This window comes from Epinephelus fuscoguttatus, linkage group LG24, assembly GCF_011397635.1.
Source record: "Epinephelus fuscoguttatus linkage group LG24, E.fuscoguttatus.final_Chr_v1".
Lineage (NCBI taxonomy): Eukaryota > Metazoa > Chordata > Actinopteri > Perciformes > Serranidae > Epinephelus > Epinephelus fuscoguttatus.
In genome coordinates, this window is record NC_064775.1 from 13,529,452 (window position 1) to 13,543,421 (window position 13,970).

Below are 13,970 nucleotides of genomic sequence, written 5' to 3' on the forward strand. Positions count from 1 at the left end.
TATCATGGGGAGACACGCGGACACTGCAGGCGCGTTTTGCAGTCAGATTTCGGGCAGACGGGGAGGCGGGTGTGCAGATTTGCCCCCACGTGCACTTCGGTGGGTTCCCAAACTGCGGCCAGGGGGCTTGTGGCGGGCCTCCGGTGCGCAGTGGATGGCCTGCACTCAGTAGGCTTTAGAGGTGAGTTTATCCTCACTGTAATCTGATTGGCTCACTAAACTACTTTGCGTCGGATATCATTTGCAACAGATTAATTTCCAGTGATTACACACACACATAACTTAAATAAGTGACTGTTTTAACCAGTCCCACAGATGCTTTTAAAGTTGCTGCGCACTAGAAGAAGAGTCTCACCTTGAGTGTGTGAAATTCAAATCTACTGACTAGTTAAAGTGCAGCTCTCCTGCAGTGGCCCCTCAGTCAGTCAGGCTTTTGGCTCCTGAACACTTCCCTGTTCATATCACGCTCCGTCTTTCTCACCATGTTGGACTGCCTTTCACCACTTTGCCACACAAACTAGACGCCCATAATAACCTTATGGGCAATAATTGGAATTGAGGATTTTTTTTCTCCCCCTTATCCCTTTTCACGCATGCGCAGTGTGAAGCGTACTGGTCAGTCTGAGAAGCAGCTGTTCAGGGCTGGTGAAATTCCAACATGGCAGTGGCTGTGGTCAGTGTTTCCTGCGTTAACTTGGGATGGTTTCAGCTCGCACGCAACCCGGCTTAACCTCGGCACCCCGTTCGTCAGCAGCACCCCTCCCCGGGATCGATGCGACCCTAACCCCCCACGTGAGAGGTCGACCTGTCGCTAAAAAAACAGGTAAGAAGGATAGTCTGGGGATCCGCTGCGTCTGCAATTAAACGGAGTGGTCAGAGCAGACAGGCTCTCCGGGCAGCGCGGCTGTAGAGGAGGCGATCGCAGCAGCAGTGTGCACGCTTATCTCGGGATCATGCATGTGCAGTTTCTTATTTCACAAGTTTCCCGAATTGCAAACGATACCTGCGCGCGATTTGCCCGTGCGTGTTTTTTTCCCCCCTTAAATGTGATTTGCAAGGAGCGCACCTGCGCCGCGGTGCAATCGCAAAGGCATGGACACGCAGTCTGCACTATAGGTTGTGTGTTTGTGCGTGTGCGGCGCTCACTAAGCAGGGGAAATACACAACTTGCATGCACACGGAGGCTCCTCCAGGCTGTGTGAGGCGGCTGCGACGGTGCGGTTACAACAAGTTGCCCTGTGCAAGCGTGCAGACCGCGGACACAATGTCACCGCTGCGTGTGTTTTTTAAAAGCTTGGACATTTTAGGGCGTTATCACCAGATTTAACTCCGGGCATCATTTCCAAACAATCCCCGAGCTGCACCAGTTGATTTCTCTCCACCTCCCCCTCCTCCCTCCTTCCCTCCCTCCCCACCTCTGCCTGTCATCCCGGGCTCCACTTTCTAATGAGATGCATGTAGGTTAGATGCCTCTCCTATTGAGTTGCTCGCTCCAGTGCTTGAAGGGCCCACCTTTCACACGGCTTGAAATCCGAGCAGTGCCGGACCGCAAAGAAAAAGAAAAAAAAAAGTGTCTGTCATGTTTTACCTTTTTGGTTGAAGGTGGATTTTTTTTCTTCTTCTTCACAAATTAATTCCAATGCTCTCATCTCCTCTTCCTCTCCCTCTTCCTCTCACTGTTCCAGCACGAGATGATCAGCAGCAGCAGCGTCTATGGTAGGTGGATATTTCCATCAACTTATTTTTATTAATGCATCACAGGGTGTGTTTTTATTTATTCCTCTAAATCTGATCACACTGTGTTTACATATTCACACCTTCGGCTTGATTTAAAATTGTGCATTCATTTCTTTTATTTTAGGATAAATCTCCAGAATTGTAGCAGTTTATTTTTCATCTTCATCTTTTGCTCATTTCACACTTTTCCAAACACCTAATATTTAAATGACACGTGGCTCTACTTGGATTTCTTTAGCTGTTAAAATCAGCTCTTAAATATTGTTTTGAACTTTTTTTAACAATCAAACCTGCAGATGAATAACACAGATATGAAGCAACACACACTCACACACACTTATTTTCTTTCAGATATAAAAAATATCAAAATGTATTAATCATTTAAAGGAACAATGGGTGTGATTGAAGTCACAAGGCCTCAATCACTGCAAAGCCATGATGCATATTTATAAGCAGGATTTATTTATTAGCTACACCTCATTTAATATTTCATACTTTATTGCAGTAAAGCTGAATTCACCTGTAATTATCAACACTATGGCGTGAGAGAATTGTGCATCAATATCAGGAGTAAGCAGCGTTAATGACACACAGGGAACTTCCTGCAAATATATACATGCAGAAGATGATTCAAATTTTTATGCATTTTAAAAACTGTTTGTGATGCTGCCGGAAACATGTTGCACGTCCTTGTGGAACAATGGTGGATTGTTGGAAACAGCAAATAGCCATCCCACCCTGTTGCAAGTGAGAAACAGCAGCGGATAGTTTTCTAATGAATAATCACGTTTCGAGACCACAATGTGCTTTCTGTACACAACGCCGGCTCCACTTCCGCGATTGCACATTCTTGGTTTTCGTAGCAGTTATTAGTGAGGACTCAACCTTTCACCTTTGATCTCTCTGCTCTCTCTCTGTCGCACACACACACACACACACACACATACTCACAGAGTTATTTACTCCACGTCGTGCTGCTTCCTCCTCTCCTGCTGATGCACTTGTGTGTGCTACACATGCGGCATTTACCACCTTGTAAATGTTTGCATCTCTGTGTTTATAAGTGTGTGTCCATACTGTCAAACCTTAATGAAAATACAGAGTAAAACAGCTTCTATTTGGAGCCCAGGTTATCTAAAATAACACATTACAGATACACAGGTGTGCACGTTTGCAACTGACACTTTAAATTACATATTTGCTGCAGCTTTGTCATCATAGTTTGATCATAATTAACTGTTTACACTCAGATTTGTGGTTTTATGGGAGCTGCTGTTGCTGTTTTTGTTACAGAATTAGCTGGCATTCTAGAGGAACATAAAGGAAGTGATGGGGTGCATGAGTTTTGAAATGTTTGTGTGTGTGTTAAAGCCGAGGAAACCCAGGCGCAGCGGTGCATGTGTCGGTTCTGTGTGTAATGTAAATAATGTAGATACTCAGCGGTTTGTTTATTCCTCTAAGTCTATTTGTTTGCTACAGTCCCCGGCTTAAGATCCGTCCCTCTGCATCCGCTGTCTGCGCGTGTTGCAGTGACAGTAGCAATAATCCCCCTCATTATACACATAACGTATCGCCTCACATCTCCGGCAGCCCCCCGATACAGCTAATAGGGACAGAGAGAGGGGAGATAATAGGAATAGAAGAAAAACTGCTTTACAAACAGGCAGCCCTTTACTCTGCCTTTATTTATCTAAATACTTTTCCCTCAAATGAATAGAGAGAGCCGGTGTGCTGCGAGGGTGGCTCAGCTACTCCCAGTGGGACCGTATAAATAAATTATCCTGACACTTTCTATCAGTCTGTAATGTTTACCATTAAAAGCTGTTTTACCGTCCCGGAGCCACCGGCGTGCGATCTAGCCCGCCCCGTGGGACTTGTGCCAGATGTAAGGCGATGTGGGGAAATATTGTGCTTTTTAGACACACACAGACATTTGTTAGTCTCCTCGGCGTCCGTATCAGTGGATTTCTCCTGTCTGCACGTCCTGACAAAGGGCCTCTTCAAACGAGATCCAGCCAGGGTTGTCATCTTTTAGCAAATATGTTAAGTGTTATCTTTTGTGCTCTCGGCTCGCCGAGCGGAGCTGGACCCCATGGGAGCCCGGCGCATGCAAATAGAACAAATCCCTCTCGGACCTGTCTGTCTGTTTCACTCTCTCCATCTTTCCCTCTCTCTCCGTCTCATCTTTCTCCCCCCCTTCTCTCCTCCACGTTTGCTCGACAGTGCGTCAGCCTGTCTTGTCTCCTTGCTCTCTCATCTATTTCACTCTTTGTCCACTTATTTCCCCTCCTCTCTCCCTCGCTCTCTCTCCGTCTCCGTCCCAGAAGACAGTGTTGGGGCTGTGTGTCAGCTAACTGTAGCGAAGGCTGTGTAAGTCTTTGTGTGTTTCCCTGTGTGCTCGCTGACAGCCCCTCCTCGCTGATCTTAAGTTCCTCTCCCAGAGACGGCAGGCAGCTGTCGGTAGCGCCGCTGCCCGAGACACCGTAGATGAGTGGACGCCAGTTCCTTAAAATCCTTGACACCATGATCCACTCAGTCCTCCTCCTCTTCCTCTCCCCCTCCTCTCCTCCTTCAGTGTTGGTACACTGGCTGCATTTATTTTCTTTCAAACTGGGGTTTAGGGTTTTTTTTAGGGTTGTGGGGCATGGTTGCTGTGACTGACAGTTGTCGGTTGGTGGATTTTTTTTTCCTCCGTGTTGCAATTGAACCCTTTTCTCAAACACACACATACACACACACACTGTGCACCCTCACACACTCCAAATTATATTCATTCTGCCCTCACGTCTTTCTCCCAGTGCTGACTGGTTATTATCCAGTCAGAATCTGATGGGTGTACTTAAGGCGAAGGGGATCCACACAAGACTGACTCAGGGGTGGAATATTACTTACAGCTCACCACTGCAGACCTGCTGTAACCTGCCATGCTTAAGATAATGCAATCACAGTAGCGTCTGATGGATGAATTCAGGCCAATGCTCAAGAAATTTTAAACGTATTTTAAATGATCTCATAGTTTTCAGGTCAAAAAAATGTATGAAAAGACATACATTTGGAAGTTTTTGTGTAAATAACAGCAGCTCCACAGTCAGTTCAAGTCCCAGTAACATCTGGGAACCTTTTGAGTCAAAAGAATCGAAACTGATCTAACATCACCAAATTTCCAGACTTTTCCCGCCTCTTATTTTCCACCCTCGGAAGAGACATTCGGCTAAATTCATTTCCATGTTAATTCCGGCATTAAAAGCATTATCTCACTTTCTTTGAACTCCGAATCCCCCAAAATGTTTGAAGTTTCTTTGGTTTATGTAATGCGTCATTTTCATAGGTTTTAATCAAATCAAAGCTGTAGATTTTTTTTCTCTCTCTCCCTCCTACCTTCTTTGCAATCCGCTGCCCCCTTTTCTGAATTTTAAGCAGACCCCCGCTCACCTCCCTTTACTCTTTACCAGCAATCTCCACCACCCATGGCCCGGATTCTCTGGCAGATATTAAAACATTCAGCATGTGGAAGCGTTAAATATGCTAAGGACTTATTAAAAAAGGGAAAAAAAAATCTAACTTCCACTTTGGAATATTCCGCACCATTAGACCTCAATAGACATGGCGGCATACAGCTTATCCTTTACATTGTGCCTTCAAATGAGAAGGCGCCGTTTCTAATTAGGTTATTGCCATGGAAGTCTTAAGTTAAATTGTGCATTGATATGCGGAGGAGCTCGCCACTCATTTGGCCCGACGATGGAGGACGCCGACGAGAGCCTTTTTTTCTTTTTCTTTTTTTTTTCTCTCCACAAGGGCCAAAGAAAATGACAGCTAGGAGAGAGGAAGGATCTGACTGTAATCTCTCGCCGCTGCTGCTCTTCTCTCTGGCTCTGGCTGGATGATCTGATTTTGGTAACAGCAAGCCTGGGCTAGATAGTGGCCGTCTGCTTGCCCCCGCCAACCCCCCCCCCCACAGAAGCACACCCTCACCCGCCACCCCCACCTCCACCTCCCGTCTGCAGCTCAGCTTGAACGTCTTGATTAGCGAGGCATCTTGCGCGAGCGGCAAGTAAGTCGGACACTTTTGTCTGCGAGGCGGCAAAGGTGTGCGTGCGCGTTAATGAACAATGGCTCATTGGGGGCGAGGGAGAATAAGTGTGTGTGTGTGTGTGTGTGTGTGTTTGAGCTTGGCAGGCTGCCAGGGGTTGGACACAAAGGATGTTGAGTGGCTGGGCGTGTGGCACAGCATCACTGAGCTGCCTGTGGCCTCTGGGAGATGGACACAAACTGGGAGCGAGAGCAAAAACAACTGCTGTTGCTACATGGCTTCAGATTTTTTCTGCGGCGCCCATTGTGGGGCTGCGACTGGCAATTATAGTCATTATCGATTAGGCTGCCAATTCAGTTTCTGATTAATGGTTTGGTGTGTGTCATGTCAAAAAATAGGGGAAAAATAGCAATAACAGCTCCCTAAAGCCCAAAGCGACGTCTTCACATGTCTCGTTTTGTCCCAACAAAACTCCTAAACCCAAATATTTTCTGCTTATTATCATATATCACATCAAGAAGAGGCAAATCCTCCCATGTGAGAAGCTCCCTATTTTTGCGTGATAAATAACTGTAAGGTTTAATCGATCCCTGAAATAGTCGTTGATTATTTTTGTCTAACTTGTATGCACATTACGAGGTTGTGCCTTGAGTTACAGCCTACGGATTTAATTGTATTATTGATTAATCTGCAGACAATTGATAATTTTCCACCCTAGAGTCCAAGGTGATGTTTTTAAATATCTTGTTTTGTTAAATTACCTGTCCAAAACCCAAATTTAGATAGAGCTAAGTTCATCATATACAGCAGAGAAAAGAAAAACCCAAATATATTCTGTTTATGATCAAATTATCCCATTTGAGAAGCTGGAACCTGAGAAATTTTCACCATTTTCGCTTGATGAATAACAGCAAGGATTAATTGATCACTGAAATAGTTGCTGATTATTTTGCTGTCCTTTGACTCATCGTTTCAGCTCTAGTAAAGTGCAAGTGGAGCTTTGAATTAGAGCCACAACTAAGGGTTTAATTCTATTATCAATAAATCCGTGCACAGTCGATAACTGTGCATCCCAGTTTTCCAGAATCTTGTGTTGTCTAACCACCTGTCCAAACCTGAAGTTTAGTCAGAGCTGAGTTAACAACCACAAAAAAGCAGCTCATCTTTATGTAAGTGAAGCTGGTACCAGATAATTTTTTGTATTTGTGCTTGAAAAACGTCCTAAAAATGACTTAAAATCTGTTTGTGTACGCGGGCCTGCTTTGGAGGGATGGTGTTTGCATGCTTACCTGTAATCATGTGTGTGCACACTTGTACTGTGTGTGTGCGCACGGGCCAAGTTTCCCCACTGGAAGCAGGCGAGAGCATTAGGATGTTGCTTGTACGACTCCGTTGGCAGGATGGACACATGTGGTAGATAGCTAATGATAGCATGCAGCGTATAATGAGATCCTACTCTCCGTCTGTCTCCCCTACCTGGCATCATGCATTAACCATACAAGAGGAAGAGGAGGCACGCATGGTATTGACTTTTGAGTGGGTGTCTGCTTGTCCGTTGTTGGTTTTGTTTAGCACTCAGAGGTCAGCATGGCTGCAAGCGCCGCACATTTATAACAAGTATTTTTTTTTTTGTTTTATTTCCATGGCAGGGGCTCATTTTTTTTTTTTTTTTGCAAGGCGAGATTCTCTCCTCATCTGCACCTCTTGAGCTCTGTTAAATGGCTGTAAATTGATTTTGGAAGTGTTGCGACGTATACGCTTAACAAGCCAAATGGGTTCAGTTTGCGGGTTAGTTTGTGTGTTCAGAAGATTATTCTATTAATGTATTCCACACACTCATAATCCACAGTATGTTGTGTGAAGGAGGGAGGCGTTGGCAGTGGTCCATCTTCTTGCCCAGTAACATATATTTATCCTCTTCACTACACAATCCTCTAGGCTGCTCAAATCCCCCAGGGGGTCCCAATGACATGCTTACTAATGTGTGCTTTGGAAACGGAGTGCTATTGTATCCCCTAAATCTCACAAAGCACTGTATGATTTGCCCATTGTCGTTAAATCGCTTTGCTTGTGCCAAGTACTTGCATCTCACAGAGGCTTAATGCTTTGAGGGTTTCAGGGACAGCTTCGAGTTCCTCTTTTGTTGATTTCGGGGAAAAGTGCCAAGACTGCTGCGCTGAATATTGTTTTGAGTATGGAGGAGGGAGGGGAAGAAGGGCCATTGCCAAGCGACTCCATTGAGCCCCGTGAATGGGCCATTCATATTTAGGAGAATCACCCAGATGCCATATTGTTGGCTCAACAACGCTAAATATTCTCCAACAAGGATGGGATTGTAACAGGTTTTTGAATTGTGCGAGTGTGGAAAAGGACGTTGGGAAATTGGGGAAAAAACAGTTCAGCCTTCAGTCACTCTGAAAAAGGGCGGACAGAGGAGACCAGTGTGACATGATAGTGTTCCTACTTTGCTGTTTTAATTATGTTGGTTTTCATGCAAGGATAGAAGCATTCGTCAAAATGGTCTGCACAGTGTGTGCATTTTTCTTTTTTCCTCATGCGAGCGTCTCTGCATTGCTCTGCACAGTACAGTCTTGAAAGTGAAGTTAATTTTGCCACTCAAAGGAAGTTAAATCTTGCTGATATACAGCTTTTATAAAACAAATTTTAAACTGTTCTGTTAAACTGAGACTTCACAATACAATATGATCACAATGCTTAGGTCACAATAGAATATTACTGCGATTATAAATGTCTAATATGCGATACATTTTGATTTATTACCTTTTTTCAATGGCAAATTAAGGAAAACATCATCTGTTTTTCTGTCCCTTCATCTCATTTCAGTCATTTTTATCCAGAAAAATGTTTCTAGTGGACTGAAAAAGCCACTGATTTTATTTTTCTAGTTGGCTACCAGAAGTTTAATTTATATCTGCAACATGAATAATTTCCATAATAAAATATCGATATTTGGCGTCCGTGTTTCGATACAATACTGTCAAGGAAAATATCGTGATACTGTGCTGTATTGATTTTTTCCCATCCCTACTTATATGTGCTTACAAATCCATCATAGTGTGACATTAACTCTTTGTTAAAAGTCTGTAAAATGCTTATGAATGCTAAATAGGAGGAGTTAAAGTGGAGTATAGACTAATATTTGATGTATTTCTTTAAACAACCAGCCTCAACAGTTTCAAATATGTATTTTAAGGCTGTACCACTAATTTTGAATTTGAATGATTTTAAAATGTGATAAAAATGACATCTAGAGATACTCATGCTAAATTAAGTAGTAACTTTAGAAGGGTACAGTCTAGAGTGCAAATAGAAAAAGGTTGAAAATATCACTTTCACCCTGAGCAGTTTGTGAAGCTCGTCATTGCCATTAGCCGGGCATGCTGGGTGCTATTACGTCCTCAGGACAGCAGGTACTGGTGGGATTGGATCCCAGACCAGGGTTGGACAGCATGTGGCTGCTGAGGTGCACACACGGAGCTCTCCCAAGGTCCGGCCCCACTAAACAACCTTGAAACTGGCGCTGTAAGCAGCAGTCAAAGGGTCTGAGACAGGACTTTGCAAAATGTCATTGTGGTCTTTTATGTCATGCATGCACTGAGTATTAATCACGGCTGGATCTGCGCCTGAGAGGCTGATCAAATTTATTGTTTGGCTGCACGGGACAGTAATGGGTGTTTAATTACTCAATAAAAGCCCTTTTATAGATTCCCAGGCCTCCTGTGTGTTGAGCAAATGGTATTGATCCGTCTCTGGGCTGCAACATGATAGCCTGTGAAGGAGAATTAGAGCCGTTAGCCTGCTAGCGCTTTCTCATTCATTAGCTGCATTAGCCAGAGGGGTGGTTAAGACGTAGCATCATTGTTAATACCAAAGTCTCAAAGGTTTTTGTGTCTGCCTTGTGTTGTAAAGCTCCGCGCACCTCATTTACACAAATATGGATTAGATGAGCAATGAATAACATTGACCGGTGCTGGAAAGTGTTTCAGTAACAATCTCCAGGAGAGTCGTTTTTCTTTTAAACATTTCCCTCTAACCACAGTATAATCTACGGGGCCTTCGCTGAGCTGTGAGCTGTATTAGTCAGGCTACCATCTAGACCGCATGTTTAATCCCACCTCTTCCCCACCTTCTAATCTGTAATCTGACGGCTCCTCCTCCTCATCCTCCTCAGAGGCCTAATTCTGGATCTCCGTCCTCCTGCTCACACTGCAGTCTGGAGAACAACTCTCCAAAGGAGGGAAAGGCTCAGTGATAATGACAGCGAGCCTTACTGTGCCTCCCTATGGTTCCCCGTGCAGGCATACATGTTTGGTGTTCATGTCCAAGCCGCTGTATTTTTTTCTTTCTCTCTCTCTCTTTTTTTGCTTAACTGCATCTGCCGTGCGTCCATTGTTCTTTTATGTTCAGAGCATATTGCTGCTTCTGTGAACCAGCCCCACTTCTCTTGATGCACGGCAAAACCACTGCAATATCTCCCTTGATGTGTCTATATCAAATGAATGTGGCCTGTTACAGACGTGGTGGAGTCAGTTGGGTGGCTTTGTGGACGAAAAAGGGCCTGCGAGGGACCATAAAAGAGACATTGTCCAATATGGACCGTACAGTTCCTTTGTAGATAAATGGATTTTCATGCTTATCAAGTGGGACACTGACATGAGTGAAAACTGTGGAGAATGTGGAATTATTCTCACTCCTCGGCTGTACACATGGACAACTGTAGTTTCAAGTGTGTGTGGTCTTTATTGTCCTGCAGCAAGGTTTTTTATTTGGGTGTAACATTCAATTTGGAACAATGTGCACTGTTAATGCCACAAAAACTGTATCCCTCTTCGAAAATGTTACTCATGAAACGCCCCAGTCCACATTTTAACATCCTGAATATATACTGGATGTACATATTGTTAGTGTTGGGCGACTTTATGTCTCTCAAACATCAAATTAATCTGAACTGACGACACAAATTTAGCTTTTAGCTGCATTTTTTTTCTTGCTTAATCAAATATGCCTGAAACTGACATAAATGATATTAATAGGTAATACTTTTCCATTACAGTATACAGTAAATTTAAAATAATGGAACTGAGTGCAAAGAGAAACTTATTTTGTCACTTTTAAGCACAACTTATTTGGCTTCTAGGACTTAACAGTTAACTGTTTATAGATATATACATGTATTCAAAATTCCAATTTGATCTGCAAATTTATCGTCATTATCAAGTTGAAGTCAGCAGCCGGTGATTTCCCCAGCTGTATGGATGTCTGTTGTAAATATACTCAGCTAACCCGATACATTGATCTTGATTTATGTATGGATTCAGTGATAAACGATCCAGTGTCATTGAAGCAAATTGAAAGCATCGATAAATGAAGTCATCTTTAAGATACGCCTTTATTTTGAAATTCCTATGCTACGTTTGTGCCACCATTTCCATCCGAGCACACCTCCTTCCTAAACATTCAGATGTTGATAGCAGCGTAGTGCAGGGCAGACAATGGTAAGCAGCCAAGAAAAAGACAATGAGGATATTCACTGATATCGTCTCATATCGATCACAGGCTCCTGATGTAAAGTGAATCAAAATCGTATCGTGGCAGACTTTGTGATATCTGCAAATATCATATCATTGTCCAGACATTTGAGACAGTATCATCATGATGAAACTTATGATTTGAACTGCTACTAACTAATAACATCAATATAGTTCTGAGGAAGTGTTTTTCGGCAGCAATCATTGTAGCCATTGCTTCATGGTTAATTTCAGACCTTTAGCTAGCAGGTAGGTCAGCAGTTGTTGAGTGTAGATCATGAGATCATGGATGTATAAAGAGAAGAGGATACAGCGTTGAAGGCAGGGCCTTGTTCGTTCCTCTGAAAGTTGTTTAGTGGCGCATGAACCCCAAAGAATTTGACTTCCTGGGTACAAAAGTACCTGGATTTTCCACATTGTTGGGGCCATAGGACAAGGCCAGTGGAGAGTTTTGCCATCTGAGTGGTCAGCTGCTGGTGTAGCCCTCCACTAACTTGAATTGGGATTAAATATTTTAATTATGTGACTTTTCTTGACTTTCAGTGTTATTGTTATATTGACACTTTCAGTGTTATTGGATAAAATGGATCAAATTCTGATCGTAAAATGAGTTATTTGGTTGGGTTGTCAAGTATTTTTGGGCCAAAAGTTGTAATTCCACAGTTTGGCCACTATGCCAAAATTGGCTTAAAAGCCCAGCGCTGTTCCTGGTGGCTTGGTGATGACAAGATTGAGTTTTGTCGAACTTAAAGTTCATCACATTGATTGTCTAATAGGAGATCTCCAGGAATCAGAGCTGTGAAGTAGCTCGTAGGCATAGTGACGACAGCGCTGCAGCTTCTTAAGCTGACGGTAGTATCGATAGTCCAATATCAAAACATTTTCAGATGTAACCTACAAGAAGTTTGTCATGTTTGCCAGAACTTAAATATAACGCCACTTTTTCCATTTTATGTCATTATCAATTTGAAGTATTTTTCAAGGTATTGCATTAGTTTATCTCATTCTGTTAAATTGGTAATCACAATTTAAGTCAGAAAATGAATTCAACTGAAATTGTTCAGCCCTATGAGTTTCTGCACAACCCAGATCTTTAGCCAAGTTTGTCCATTTTCCTTTGGGAGTGGGCTAAATATCAATATTATGTTGATAAAGTGACATGAGACTAGATATTTTCCTATATTTTGGATATTGTAATATCATGAGTGTTGTCTTTTCCTGGTTTTAAAGGCTCATTGCAGTAAAGTGATGTCATTTTCTTAACTTGTTCTTGCTGTTCTATTATTTGTCTTAACCCACTCAGTCATTATATCCACGTTACTGACAATTATTTATCAAAAATCTCACTGCGTGAATATTTTGTGAAAGCCTCAATAATCTACAATATCATGGCAATATTGATATCAAGGTATGTGGTCAAAAATATCATGATATTTGATTTTATCAAGATCACGCAGCACCATTTTGAACATTTGGGTCACAGAATCGTGAAACATTACAACTCCACTGAAAGCCGCATCACTACCCAAACCCTTAGAGGAGCATATATCATTGAAAATATTCAATAAATGAGGCCTTCAGGCCACAATATGCAAGGTGAGAAGGAATCCCATGGAACACAAACCGGCCCCCTTGTTTCATGTTCTAATCCTAGGGACACGTGTACATATATGCAAGCATGCCCACACAGACACGCATTAAACCCCGTTCACATTCCACTGCCTGTGGGGTGCGAATGAGAAGCGATGTCTACTCGATGTGGAGCCAGTGATCTAGGTAATCTGCCTGTGCTGTGGGACAGGTCTATTGGTCCACAAATCAATTGGCTTCATGTCCGTGCCATTAGGCTAACATGGCGCTGCTGAGGCGCTGAGAGCGGTAAACAGACTGTTTAATTCCCCTGGACACTGGCCAGGTGGACACTCCTCCTCCTGCTGCTTCCTCCTGATCCCTCCGTTTTATTTTTTTCTTCCTCCCCTCATTCTATCGTCCTCTTACATTGACTCCACTTCAGTCAATGCGGTTATTCTCACAGGACGAGTGCTTACAGGAATATTGCTTGGAGGGATTGTGTGTGTGTATGTGTGTGTAAAGAGATTTTGGCCAATGAACCCTTGCTGTGCTCTGTCCTCCAGTACTGTGTCTATACTGAGTAAGTGATCCCTTGGGATGCAGTACACACATCAGCATCCCTCCCAATCTCTCCCTCTATTTCTCTGTCTGTGTCTCTCTCCCTCTTTCTCTCTCTGTATGTGTTTGTTTCAGTCTTTGTTTCTCTCAGTGTATCTCTTTCCCATTCTGTCTCTGTCTCTCTTTATATACCCCCCCCCCCCTTTTCTTTCTATCTCCAGACAGAGGCAGCAAACAAGTGCAGTAATATGAGGGGGCTGCATCAGAAACAAACACACACACTCATGATTAGAAAAATGCAGATTTATGCCCGGGCTGCAAGAAGTTTATCACTTCCTCTTTTGCACAGCTACACCAAATAAAACAACACCTCCGTCCTCTCGTTCCGCCGAGCTTTTGGTTTCCCTATATGGACGCGACTAATGACTTAGCTTGTATAACGTCAGCAATTTAATTTATCCACTTCACCGCTGCGCCGCGCGTCCTGTTTTGTGCGAGTCTTTGTGCTACAGTATGGTAAT

At 43.2% G+C, this 13,970-nt stretch overlaps 1 protein-coding gene across 1 annotated transcript in view; it reads left to right on the forward strand.

The window, feature by feature from the left end:
- Window positions 1-634: 634 nt before the first annotated feature.
- LOC125885163 (fidgetin-like) overlaps window positions 635-13,970 on the forward strand; it is a 37,836-nt gene continuing 24,500 nt past the window's right edge. The window contains exons 1-2 of the mRNA XM_049570661.1: window positions 635-823; window positions 1,686-1,716. Of these exons, the coding sequence (XP_049426618.1) occupies window positions 1,692-1,716 (25 nt within the window). The 5' untranslated portion in view covers window positions 635-823; window positions 1,686-1,691. The remainder of the gene's footprint in view (window positions 824-1,685; window positions 1,717-13,970) is intronic.